The sequence below is a fragment of the Pseudorasbora parva genome, chromosome 7, assembly GCF_024679245.1.
Source record: "Pseudorasbora parva isolate DD20220531a chromosome 7, ASM2467924v1, whole genome shotgun sequence".
Lineage (NCBI taxonomy): Eukaryota > Metazoa > Chordata > Actinopteri > Cypriniformes > Gobionidae > Pseudorasbora > Pseudorasbora parva.
In genome coordinates, this window is record NC_090178.1 from 1,987,353 (window position 1) to 2,001,316 (window position 13,964).

A 13,964-nucleotide genomic window follows, 5' to 3' on the forward strand; every position below is an offset into this window, starting at 1 on the left:
ACATTAGTGAAAGAATGGGTCGCTCTCAGGAGCTCAGTGAACTCAAGCGTGGGGCCGTGATAGGCTGACACCTGTGCAATAAGTCCATTCCTGACATTTCCTCACTACTAAATATTCCACGCTCAACTGTTAGTGGGATTAGAACAAAGAGGAAGCCATTGGGAACAACAGCAACTCAGCCACGAAGTGAAATCACAGAGCGGGGTCAGCGCATGCTGAGGGTCACAGTGCGGAGAAGTCTCCAACGTGGCTTTCAAATGAGAGATTGGTATCAAAGAGCACACTCAGGTTCCTCACTGACGACGAGGGCTTGACAGAGCAGTCATCAAGTGTTAGACAGTATTCTCGGTTGCTACTTGTGGAGCTTTTCTGTCCAATAATTAAACATTCAGTTTTATTTGAATTAAGTTGCAGGAAATTACTATTCATCCAATTTTTTATATCAGCTATGCATTCCGTTAATCTTGTGAATTGGTAGGTTTCGTCAGGGTGTGAGGAAATATAGAGCTGAGTATCGTCAGCATAAGAATGAAAACTAACGCCATGTTTCCTAATGATATCTCCCAGTTGAGCAGATACAGGGTGAAGAGCAGCGGTCCTAACACTGAGCCTTGCGGTACCCCATACTGAACTTGTGATCGGTGTGACATCTCTTCATTTACTGCTACAAACTGATAACGGTCAGATAAATACGATTTAAACCATGCCAAAGCAGTTGCACTAACGCCAACATTACAGCTTTCCTGTAGCTCAAACAGTACAACGTGGCACTAGCAACGCCAAGGTCATGGGTTCAATTCCCAGGGAAAGCAAGAACTGACAAAAATGTACCTTGAAAAAATGCAATGTAAGTCGCTTTGGATAAAAGCATCTGCCAAATGCATAAATGTAAATATAATTTTCGATTCTATTCAAAAGAATATTGTGATCGATAGTATTGAATTGATTGATAGTATCAAGACCAAGACCTTCAAAAATGGTCTTAAGACCCCCTGTGGTACTGCAACCCTACCCCGCGTGTGCCGTCTCATTCCTCGTGTGTGTTAAACGTGCCAGAAGCGCAGTATTGGTGAGTGGCTGAATGTGAGCATGAGCTCCTCTGCGCTCTCCACACACACACACCGGGGGGTAATTATGCAAACGGGACGCTGTTCATGTACAAGCGTAGCGCATCGCTCGACTGTTTACGCGCACACTTGAGCCGCTGATTGAAAGCAGTCTCGGAAATGTGTTTTACCCTCAGCGTTCAGTGGACTGTGCCGGGGATTTGTTGGGAAATTTCCTCAGCTGAATTTTTTCGACCACAGAGCATATGCAAAAATATACAGGCAACATATGCTGCAGCCCAAGTGCCGGCCCCGGCGAGCTCATGAATATCATATCTATTGAGAACACTGTGTATCATTTATATTTGATGATGTCCCTATATTGAGGAGTGTAATTAAGGCTGTGTTAAATAAAGTGGAGGAATCCAAGGTGCTTCATTGGGTGTGTTTACATGCACGTTCTTAAGCTGATTATGCCGAATAAACCGACAATGAACATGGTCTTGTAAACACGGTAACCCGTTTTCTTTTATCGGAGTAAGCTCATAAACCGGTCGACACGGGGAGTTTTTTTGCCTCTTATCCTGATTTTGCGCGGCATGTAAACGCATTAACCTGCTTTCTGTCGGCTTATTGAAGTGTGCATGTGTGATAGGTGACAAAAACATAAACTTACACTGCAAAAAATGCTTTTCTTACTCAGTATTTTTGTCTTGTTTCGAGTCAAAATATCTAAAAATTCATACATTAAGAAACATTTACTAGACAGGTAAAAATTATTGTCCTGTTTTGGGAAAAAATTGCTGAAAATGAAGAGAGTTTTTGCTTAAAATAAGATAAATAATCTGCCAATGGGGTGAGAAAAATAATCTTAATTCAAACAGTAAACAAGATTATTTTTCTCACCCCATTGGCAGATTATTTATCTTATTTTAAGCAAAAACTCTCTTCATTTTGAGTTATTTTCCCCCAAAACAAGACAAAAACTTTTGCTTATGTAGTAAATGCTTCTTAATTTAAGATTTTTTAGATATTTGGACTTTAAAACAGGACAAAAATAAGTAAGAAAGGCATTTTTTTTTGCAGAGTTTACATTTGAAAATAAATTGCAGCCAGTGGAGATGCCTTCTGACATCGAGAGGAGACCATTTAATAACTCATACATAATACAATGATGCGTAACAAATGGGCATCCGATAACAAATCTACACATTTATTATAAGCTGTAGTACATGTGTAAATGTAAAGCAAGTTTTAGACCTTTACAATACACTTGTTCCAGATACAGATTTTTTTTAAGGAAATAACCTGGTTTATTATTAAAGTCATGCATTGTAAAAAAAAAATAAAAAATAAAAAAATAAGTTACCTGGTTGCCTTAAAATTTTGAGTTAATGCAATGAACATGTTTGAGAATCGACAACCTTTATTCAAATATTATTAGAAGATTTTGTAAGCATATTGGGTAAGTGTGTGTGTTTTTGTGATGACGCCGCCTAATTGTGCTATTTTCATGATTTATCACATTTTTTATGTGGTTCAGATACAATAATATTTTGAGTTTCTATTTATTATACCAATTTCCTTCATTGTATCAACTCAAATTTTTAATTTCAATAAACTCAAAATTTTAAGGCAACCAGGTTACTTACTTTTTTAAGTCAAACCAACATTATTCTTTTTTTCAGTGTGTAAACACGGATTACTTGCATTTTCAGTTTACTGGTTTGCATGTAAACGGGGAAAACTGTTTATTTTCTGATATTTGTGAGTTATCAGCTCAATGTGTGCATGTAAACATCCATCAGAAAGAGTTCTAGCACTAATTCTGTCGCTTTCTTCCCGTCGCAGGTTATTCAGATCAACTTCGAGGAGTTCGACTTGGAGCTCGGCTACGATACGCTGACTGTGGGAGACGGCGGAGAGGTCGGAGACTCCAAAACAATCATACAAGTGTAAGATTCAGTGTTACGCTGTGTGTCATGATGAGCGTTTGTGCACTGCAAACAATGATCACATTCTTTTACTGGAGAAAGAAGCGGACTTAAGTCTTTGTTTGCTGAAAAATGCATCAAAATGAGTTTGTGCCAGTGGGGTAGGAAACAGAGTCCTAATTCAAAGCGAAAACCTCTTTCTTTTTCTTGCGTCCAGATATTTGTCCTATGAAACTCACTTCATTTTGATCCATTTTCAAGTAAACAAGGCTTCATATCTTCAGTCATTTTGTGTCTCCAGTGAATGTGTCTTGATTTAAGAAGGTTTAGATGTTTGTGCTGGAAAACAGGACAGAAATACAGAGGAAAATATTCACGTTTTGCAGTTTAACACCCTTATCTCCATCAGCATTTGCATCGTGCTTTCCAGTTTAAAAATCCAAACATCCTTAAATCAAGATGTATTTACAGTGCTTTTACAGTACAATATGATTAAGATATGAGAAGGCTATATATATATATATGTGTAAGGGATAATCCATGGCTAGTCATGCATTAAAGGATTTTATTGCACGGTGTAGAGACAAAAAAGAACCGCCCGACGCGAAGCAACCGCCCGACGCGAAGAACCGCCCGACGCGAAGAACCGCCCGACGTGAAGAACCGCTCGACGCGAAGAACTGCCTGACGCGAAGCACACAGTCAACTGCTCGGTGCGAAGAACCGCCCGACGCGAAGAACCGCCCGACGCGAAGAACTGCCTGACGCGAAGCACACAGTCAACCCCCCGGTGCGAAGAACCGCCCGACGCGAAGAACCGCCCGACGCGAAGAACCGCCCGACGCGAAGAACTGCCTGACGCGAAGCACACAGTCAACCCCCCGGTGCGAAGAACCGCCCGACGCGAAGAACCGCCCGACGCGAAGAACCGCCCGACGCGAAGAACTGCCTGACGCGAAGCACACAGTCAACCCCCCGGTGCGAAGAACCGCCCGACGCGAAGAACCGCCCGACGCGAAGAACTGCCTGACGCGAAGCACACAGTCAACCCCCCGGTGCGAAGAACCGCCCGACGCGAAGAACCGCCCGACGCGAAGAACCGCCCGACGCGAAGAACTGCCTGACGCGAAGCACACAGTCAACCCCCCGGTGCGAAGAACCGCCCGACGCGAAGAACCGCCCGACGCGAAGAACTGCCTGACGCGAAGCACACAGTCAACCCCCCGGTGCGAAGAACCGCCCGACGCGAAGAACCGCCCGACGCGAAGAACTGCCTGACGCGAAGCACACAGTCAACCGCCCGGCGCAAAGAACTGCCTGACGCGAAGCACACAGTCAACTGCTCGGTGCGAAGAACCGCCCGACGCGAAGAACCGCCCGACGCGAAGAACTGCCTGACGCGAAGCACACAGTCAACCGCCCGGCACAAAGAACTGCCTGACGCGAAGCACACAGTCAACCGCCCGGCGCAAAGAACCGCCCGACGCAAATAACTGCCTGACGCAAAGCGGGCGCCCGGCGCGAAGAACCGCCCGACGCGAAGAACCGCCCGACGCAAAGAACCGCCCAACGCAAAGTGGCCTCCCGACGCGAAGAACCACCCGACGTGAAGAACCGCTCAACGCGAAGTGGCCGCCCGACGCGAAGAAACGCCCGACGCAAATAGGCTGCCCGACGCAAAGAACCGCCCGACGCGAAGTGGCCGCCCGACACGAAGAACCGCCCCACGCGAAGTGGCCGCCCGACACGAAGAACCGCCCCACGCGAAGTGGCCGCCCGACACGAAGAACCCCCCCACATGAAGAACCCCCCCCACATGAAGAACCGCCCGACGCGAAGAACCCCCCCACATGAAGAACCCCCCCCACATGAAGAACCGCCCGACGCGAAGAACCCCCCCACATGAAGAACCCCCCCCACATGAAGAACCGCCCGACGCGAAGAACCCCCCCACATGAAGAACCGCCCGACGTGAAGCAACCGCCCGACGTGAAGTGGAGTTTGCCTCTAGGACGTGCATTAAAATCATTTAATGCATGGCTAGCCGTGGATTATCCCGCTTATACCATGGTTATTTGCCAAGTTAAAAACAAGTTAAAGCGGTAACTGATGCTTTTTAACAGATGGGTTATATATATATATATATATATATATATATATATATATATATATATATATATATATATATATATATATATATATAAACTTAGTGAAAAGTCAATATAGACATTAATTAAATATTAATTCAACAAAAACATTTACACATTGAATACTAAACTACATAGTTGTTGCAAAATAATAATTTAAATGTCAATTTATTAATTTAGCTAATTAAAATAATGTATGTAATATATTTTATTAACATATATATTAATATTTTTGTGAATAATTAATTAATATTTATTTAATTTATTCTTACCATAATATCAATTTAAATATATATAGTGCTGGGGAAAAATGAATAATGATTAATCGTAGTCAAAATAAAAGTTGCATTGTGTTTGCATAATATACGTGTGTAGCCTAGAAATCTAGACGCACCCTAGCGGCAGCAAATTTAATTTGCCCGCAAGTGTCTGAGCTGTATTCCTCACAATCTGGACGGGCCAATCACGTCGTGTATAGAGTCGGCAGGCGGGGCCATAATGACGACGGCCGAGTTGCGTTTGTGTGCTTCTAGTAAACACAGAAACTGGCGAACGGCGGTCTTTCAAATCAGCTCTGCCCGCGACTCTGGAAGACTTGAGTTCAGCTTTTCTCGGAGAAAAGAACAAAGAACGGCACTGAAGTCATTCTTAAGAAGGGAAGATGTGTTCAGAGTTTAGCCGACCGGATACGGCGAATGTTTAATCTGTCAACGAGCTCTGCTTCACCTTCGTTGCTCTGGTTGGTGTAGCGCTATCCAATCGCGTGCAGAGGGAGTTTGAAAGACAGCCGTTTAACCCGCCCCTCGGATTGAGCTTTCAATGGAGAGTTTCCAGACCAAACATTTTGATGTGGGTCAGGCTTGTCAGGCTAATACGTGTGTGTACGTGTGTGTACTATAATTATGTTTATATGAATACACACATATGCATTTATATATTTAAGGAAAATATTTTATATTTTATGAAGAAATTTTATTTATATATGATTCATTATATATACAGTATATGCATGCAAAATTTCTTAAATATATAAATGCATGTGTGTGTATTTATATATACATAATAATTACACACACACACACACACACACACACACACACACACACACACACACACACACACACACACACACACACACACACACACACACACACATATTATGTAAAATGTTATTTTGGATGTGATTAATCATGTTTTCCCCAGCATAATAATTATAATAATAATGATAATAATAAATACAATATTTTTCCCTGTTAGCAAGTTTAATTAAATCCATGTAAGAAAGTAAGAAAGAGTAAGAAAAATAAACTTAATTCAAGGTCTGGACATCTTACGCAATCTTGTTTCTCAAGCAAATTCATCTTCCTTTAAGGATGTTTGGATATTTTAACTGGTAAACATGTCAAAATGATTTTTCCACTGTTGAATAATTAGCCTTGACCATTGGCTTGCAGCTAGAATATATAATTTTTGTCACTTTTCTAACTTTTTATCTTTTTTTCTTGCACCAAGAAGTCATAACTTAGTTTTGCATGACCATTTACAATGCACAAACATTATATATATATATATCAGATATATCATATCTTAGCAGTCAATGCACACTTGATATTTGTGAATGAACTCTTATTTGATTTCAGGCTGATGGGGAATGAAGTGCTGTTATGTTAGACATGTCATGTCTGCATATATTACTAAATTTGGATTATTTTATTTTTGAATAAAGCCTGATTCCCCCTTTAAAGTGTCCAACTTTAATAGACTTCAGTGAGTGTTTTATCTTGCGTTATGTTCAGCTGTGCAGCGGTTATCCGTTTCAACAGCGTGAAAGCCACAAACCCGTAAAAACTGCACAGGCACAAATCCTCCGGCTATATTTCCCCCTCACAAACAAGTTTTCGGTCCAGCTCGTCTCCCAGTCAGCCGTATGTCTCCGGGTATCTGCGCTGACGGTCTGTGCAGCTTTCTGGCGTTTTTTCCTGGCGCGGCTCCAGCTCGAAACCATTGAGCGTTCCTCAAGGACAAAAGACTTGCTGCCGGAGCGCTCATACATACTGAAGGCTCAATTAAGGCCTTTCTCTGGCTTTGTGATGGTCAGATTGGTTTGGTTCCTTTATCAAACACTTTAGATATTCAAAGACACACAGATTTATGATATTAAATGTTTAATATGTATCTGCCATGTAATAAATGGTGATGCTGATATGGCAGTAAACTCAAATACTACTGCAAAGACATAGTGCTAGGAATTGATTCCATAAAGAATCGATTATTCGATTCCAACGTTTGGAATCGATTCCTATTTTAAGGGTTAGTTCAGCCAAAAATGAAATGTCTGTCATTAACTCCTCTCCCTAATGTCGTTCCACACCCGTAAGACCTCCGTTCATCTTCACACACAGTTTAAGATATTTTATATTTAGTCCGAGAGCGTATGCAAGTGTATGCACACTATACTGTCCATGTCCAGAAAGGGAATAAAAACATCATCACAGTAGTCCATATGAGACATCAGTGGGTTAATTAGAGTCTCTTGAAGCATCCAAAATACATTTGGGTCCAAAAATAACAAAAACTACGACTTTATTCAGCATTGGCTTCTCTTCCGGGTTTGTGTTCAATCCTCAAATAAAGATTCAAACGGTTATGACTCAGCGAATCGATTCATGATTCGGATCACGTGTCAAACTGCTGAAATCATGTGACATTGGCGATCCGAATCATGAATCAATTCGATGATCAAAATTGGCCAATCACAGGTGTTGAACTTGGAATCACTCACCGCTCGAGCGTTTGTCCAGGCGCTGAGTTCAGTTAAACACGCGCAGCAATCCTCTGTAAGTGCAGACATTGTGAAAATAAGAGATTCATTGTATACCAACGTCACTGTAGAACTTTGTGAGATTGAGTTTATTGAATGAGTGACAGCTTTTAGTGAATATAAAGTATATTACCACCACTAAACGCTTCAAAACACTGACCCATCCACATATACATGCGGGATTCACTTGAAAAATGTGATGAATGACAGTTATAAACATTCTTGTCCAAATGAGGCTCCTAAAAATGTCAGGAAAACACGATTCCTGGCTGCATATCATTATCCATGGATCACTGAATCTTTGGTAAGTTGTAAGGATCGTTTGCTCTACTCGTGTTTTCCTCCATTAACTCCAGTCACACAGCAGCTCTTCTACCACTCAGCCCCGGCTGAGGGGGCGTTACGGCGGGAAAGTGACGTCGATGCATTCCCTCTACAGGGAGTGCAGAATTATTAGGCAAATGAGTATTTTGACCACATCATCCTCGTTATGCATGTTGTCTTACTCCAAGCTGTATAGGCTGGAAAGCCTACTACCAATTAAGCATATTAGGTGATGTGCATCTCTGTAATGAGAAGGGGTGTGGTCTAATGACATCAACACCCTATATCAGGTGTGCATAATTATTAGGCAACTTCCTTTCCTTTGGCAAAATGGGTCAAAAGAAGGACTTGACAGGCTCAGAAAAGTCAAAAATAGATTTATTGAGATATATTGCAGAGGGATGCAGCAGTCTTAAAATAGCCAATCTTCTGAAGCGTGATCATCGAACAATCAAGCGTTTCATTCAAAATAGTCAACAGGGTCGCAAGAAGCGTGTGGAAAAACCAAGGCGCAAAATAACTGCCCGTGAACTGAGAAAAGTCAAGCGTGCAGCTGCCAAGATGCCACTTGCCACCAGTTTGGCCATATTTCAGAGCTGCAACATCACTGGAGTGCCCAAAAGCACAAGGTGTGCAATACTCAGAGACATGGCCAAGGTAAGAAAGGCAGAAAGTCGACCACCACTGAACAAGACACACAAGCTGAAACGTCAAGACTGGGCCAAGAAATATCTCAAGACTGATTTTTCTAAGGTTTTATGGACTGATGAAATGAGAGTGACTCTTGATGGGCCAGATGGATCTACTCCACAGCGTGGCTGGCAAGAAAGGGTATAAAAGAAGAAAATCTAATGATATGGCCTCCTTGTTCACCTGATCTGAACCCCATTGAGAACCTGTGGTCCATCATCAAATGTGCGATTTACAAGGAGGGAAAACAGTCCACCTCTCTGAACAGTGTCTGGGAGGCTGTGGTTGCTGCTGCACGCAATGTTGATGGTGAACAGATCAAAACACTGACAGAATCCATGGATGGCAGGCTTTTGAGTGTCCTTGCAAAGAAAGGTGGCTATATTGGTCACTGATTTGTTTTTGAATGTCAGAAATGTATATTTGTGAATGTTGAGATGTTATATTGGTTTCACTGGTAAAAATAAATAATTGAAATGGGTATAAATTAGTTTTTTGTTAAGTTGCCTAATAATTATGCACAGTAATAGTCACCTGCACACACAGATATCCCCCTAAAAAAGCTCAAACTAAAAACTAAAACTTCCAAAAATATTCAGCTTTGATATTAATGAGTTTTTTTTGTGTTGATTGAGAACATGGTTGTTGTTCAATAATAAAATTAATCCTCAAAAATACAACTTGCCTAATAATTCTGCACTCCCTCTATTGCAGTGGCCGGAGGTGAGGCAAAATCTCACAAAAAAATAACAATAATTACATTTGCTATTCAACTGATGTTTATTTTTAATGCCTACCCCGACCCTAAACCTACCCTTACAATAATGCAGATACGGTCAATAAATGAGGAGATATTGATGTGCGCATGTCCAGTGTCCGTAGTTGTATCCCTTAACTCTTCACCGTGCCGGACGTAGCGTGAGGACATCACCGTTTCAGAAAATATACAGATTCTCTGTACACACGAAAACTTAAGATTGTCGTTTTCAGATTAATTCACTTTGGGACCCGGTTTCAAAAAATATCGGATTCATGCTTCAAAAACGCCGGATCCGTGTGGACGAAACACTGATTCGGTACAAAATTTATACGTGTACAGCTGAACGCGTCTCCGTGTGGACGGGGCCTTTAGTCGTCTGCTAGTGTGTCAGATGGAGCGTCACTGACTGGCTTAAACCATGATGGCATAATGTGCATTTATGCAACTATAATACAATAATGCACTGACATAAAAAAGGACATTTACTTTTCATACTTAAGTACTTTTAAAAACAAAATACTTCTTTACTTTTACTCCCGTAAAAATCTGTTTTTTACAACTTTCACTTGTAACGGAGTAATATTTGACCAGCAGTACTGTTACTTTTACTCCAGTAATAGAGTTGTGTATTAGTCCACCTCTGTTTATTAGATGTTCTTGTGCATTGACAGGTTAACGGGCAGCTTCGTCCCTGATCTCATCGTCAGCATGACCCATCAGATGTGGCTTCACCTGCAGTCTGATGAAAGCGTGGGCTCTATCGGCTTTAAGATCAACTATAAAGGTGAGTGTGTTCTCTGCCAGTCCCCTCATCAATCACTGCCGCCTCCGAGGCTTAATGGCTTAGTTCACCCAAAAATTGTGAATTGTGTCATTAATTCCTCATGTGGTTGGACGCCCGTCAGACCTCCGTTCATCTTCAGACTGTTACGGGTGTTGGATGCAGCAGAGATGAGGAGATCCAAGACTTCCAAATAAAACAGGCTTTATTGAAATCAGACCCAGAACTGAACATCAAACACCATGAACTTAACATTCACTAAAAATTAGACCGGACAAGGAGGAAATGGAGATAGGGAACCAAATACAGACACTGATGGCAGACATTGACGAGGGGGACAGGTGACACCGATGACAATTAAAGGGTTACTTCAGCGATTAGCATATGGCCTTGTATCAGTAGCAACCCTGGAGTATATTCAAACGATTGTGCTTTCCCCCCTCATATCCCCCTGAGACAAGAGATTTATGCATTTTATTTCTGGAAAATTTCCTCCTATGATGCAAATTGACGATATTTGCATCATAGGAGGAATGTTTGGCCAGAGGCTAAAGACTACAGCCAGCAGAGGGAGCCATTTCCGCATGTTTTGAACCCGCACATGAGGGATGGAGATCACACTCACAGCTCAGCTCAGCTACAGGCACTCATTTAAACGGAGATATGGTGAGCAATGGAAGTTAAGCTTTGAAAGGCATGAACTGAAACGCGCCAGACTGAACTGGCGTTGTGACTGTATGCCGTGAGTGTAGTCGCGATTACCTCAGCTCTCATCACGAGAGCTCATCAGCTCATTTATCTCACTCCTGCAGTCAGTGCTCAGTGCTGTGAGACTCGCGCGGTGACTCACTCGTTATATTGAACACACACGTTCAGTTTTTAATTGTAGTGTCTTCTCCAACTCAGTCACAGTAATCAAGTTGGTGGCTTTGGGAATGGCCTCACAGGGCAGCGAAGCATTCTGGGAATTGTAGTCTATCATCCCCATGAGACAAATATAAATTTTCTGTCTTGTCTCAGTCTAGAAGGCCCCAAATTCAAAAATAATTTCACATTTCTACTACATTGATGACCCAGTTTAAATACAGATTCATCTTCCCAGCGCTGAAGCGCCCCTTTAATTAAACACAGCTGAAAGGAACTACATTAATAAAGGTAACTATAACAACGAAAAAGTGGCGGGAAACAGAACAAAGGAACATGTGACAACTGAAACCAGGATGTACAGGGAGAAAGCACAATCAAAACGGACCATAAATGTAACACAGATGAAGATATTAGTGTTGAAATCCGATGGCTCAGAAAGGCCTTCATTGACACCAATGTCATTTCCTCTCTCAAGACCCATAAAGGCACTAAAGACGTCGTTACAAACATAGATATCCATAATAAAGGCTAGATGTCTCGTGCGCGCTGTTGGCCAATGGAGGTCGCCGTCCGCAACTGGCGGCCATCTTGTCACAGGCAGCTCGCTCACTCGTAACAGTGTGTTTTAATGGTGCATGTACTTTTAAATAACCATAACTTGCTCAATTTTCAACCGATTTTCAAACTGTTTCGTTTGTTATAAACGTCAGAGATGTAGTTATGACACTACATACTTATGAATAATTATAACCATGGACTTTAATATGAAAGTAACATTGAACAGAACAGATGGGTGCAATGAACACACACACACACACACACACACACACACACACACACACACACACACACACACACACACACACACACACACACACACACACACACACACACACACACACACACACACACACACACACACACACACACACACAAGGTACTTATGTTAAATCAACATATAGGCTACTAAAACTGTGTACCAAATGGCAACTTGAGAAGTTATATATATATTTATAAACATATACAGCTCTGAATTGTTTCCCCAGAGCTAGCTCTAAATATATATATATATATATATATATATATATATATATATATATATATATATATATATATATATACTTTTTTAATAAGAATATCACTATTATAATAAAATCATTTGTATTTTTTTTTTAAAATTAAACAAACAAAAAAACATGCAAACTAAGTTTATTTTAACTAGACAAAAGATTGGTTGTCATAAAATTGTTATTGGTGTCAGTAAAACCTATATAATTGAACAGCTCGATTGTGGTCTCAGCCCCCTTGATAACGTGCATGTAAGTTAGCCGTAATACACAAGCTGCACGATTAAGTCGTTTATCGAAATGAAAAGCTGCAATTTCAACGTGTTAAAGCATCCTGATTTGTAGCCATGTTAATAACGTTTGTAAGAAACCAAACCATTTGTAAATCCGTCAAGATTTTAGCGAGATAAGAGTATTTATGTTCGGACAGACCACTCATCTTACATCAGGTTCCACAGAGCCCAACAGAAAGCCTGCCTGTGACAAGATGGCCGCCGGTGATGCCGATGGTGACTCCGCCGTAAGATATCTAGTCCTTATTATGGATATCTATGGTTACAAAGCCCATCTCACTACAGCGGCTCTACAATCATTGATGAAGAGGCCAGAATAGAGTTAGTGCGCAAAAAACACGAAATAACGACTTATATAGTGATGGCCGATTTCAGAACAAAGCTTCGAACCGTTATGAGTCAGTGAATCGATTCATGATTCGGATCGCATGTCAAACTGCTGAAATCACGAGACTTTGGCAATCCGAATCAACTCTATTCTGGCCTCTTCATCAATGATTGTAGAGCCGCTGTAGTGAGATGGGCTTTGTAGCGACGTCTTTAGTGCCTTTATGGGTCTTGAGAGAGGAAATGACATTGGTGTCAATGAAGGCCTTTCTGAGCCATCGGATTTCAACACTAATATCTTCATCTGTGTGTGAAGATGAACGGAGGTCTGACGGATTAATGACACAATGCGTATTTTTGGCTGAACTAACCCTTTAAGCGCTGCTGTTCTCCACAGAAATCGATAAGGAGAGTTGTGGGGATCCTGGCGTCCCTCTGTATGGGCTCCGAGAGGGCGGCGGCTTCTCCAACGGGGACGTGCTGCGCTTCGAGTGTCAGTTCGGATTCGAGCTCATCGGCGAACGAATGATTTCCTGTCAGAATAACAATCAGTGGTCTGCTAACATCCCGATGTGTATCTGTGAGTGTTTCTGGCTTCTCTATCATTACGCCTGAATGTTTTTAATCCGCCCTGGGATCAAAAATGAGATTTCTTCTTCTGAGCCAAAAATCTTCTCCTAAAGCATGAGACATGTTAACAACATGTTAATTCAAGACAACAGAATGCTAATTCATGACAACAACATGCTAATTCAAGACAACAACATGCTAATTAATGTTAACATCATGCTAATTCATGACAACAACATGTTAATTCAAGACAACAACATGCTAATTCATGACAACAACATGCTAATTCATGACAACAACATGTTAATTCAAGACAACAACATGCTAATTCATGACA

At 41.5% G+C, this 13,964-nt stretch overlaps 1 protein-coding gene across 2 annotated transcripts in view; it reads left to right on the forward strand.

Annotated features, from left to right (window-relative positions):
* csmd3a (CUB and Sushi multiple domains 3a) overlaps window positions 1–13,964 on the forward strand; it is a 579,356-nt gene that overhangs the window by 185,467 nt on the left and 379,925 nt on the right. For both annotated transcript variants that reach the window (XM_067447773.1, XM_067447774.1), the window contains exons 11-13: window positions 2,898–3,001; window positions 10,394–10,506; window positions 13,455–13,637. In XM_067447773.1, the coding sequence (XP_067303874.1) occupies window positions 2,898–3,001; window positions 10,394–10,506; window positions 13,455–13,637 (400 nt within the window). The remainder of the gene's footprint in view (window positions 1–2,897; window positions 3,002–10,393; window positions 10,507–13,454; window positions 13,638–13,964) is intronic.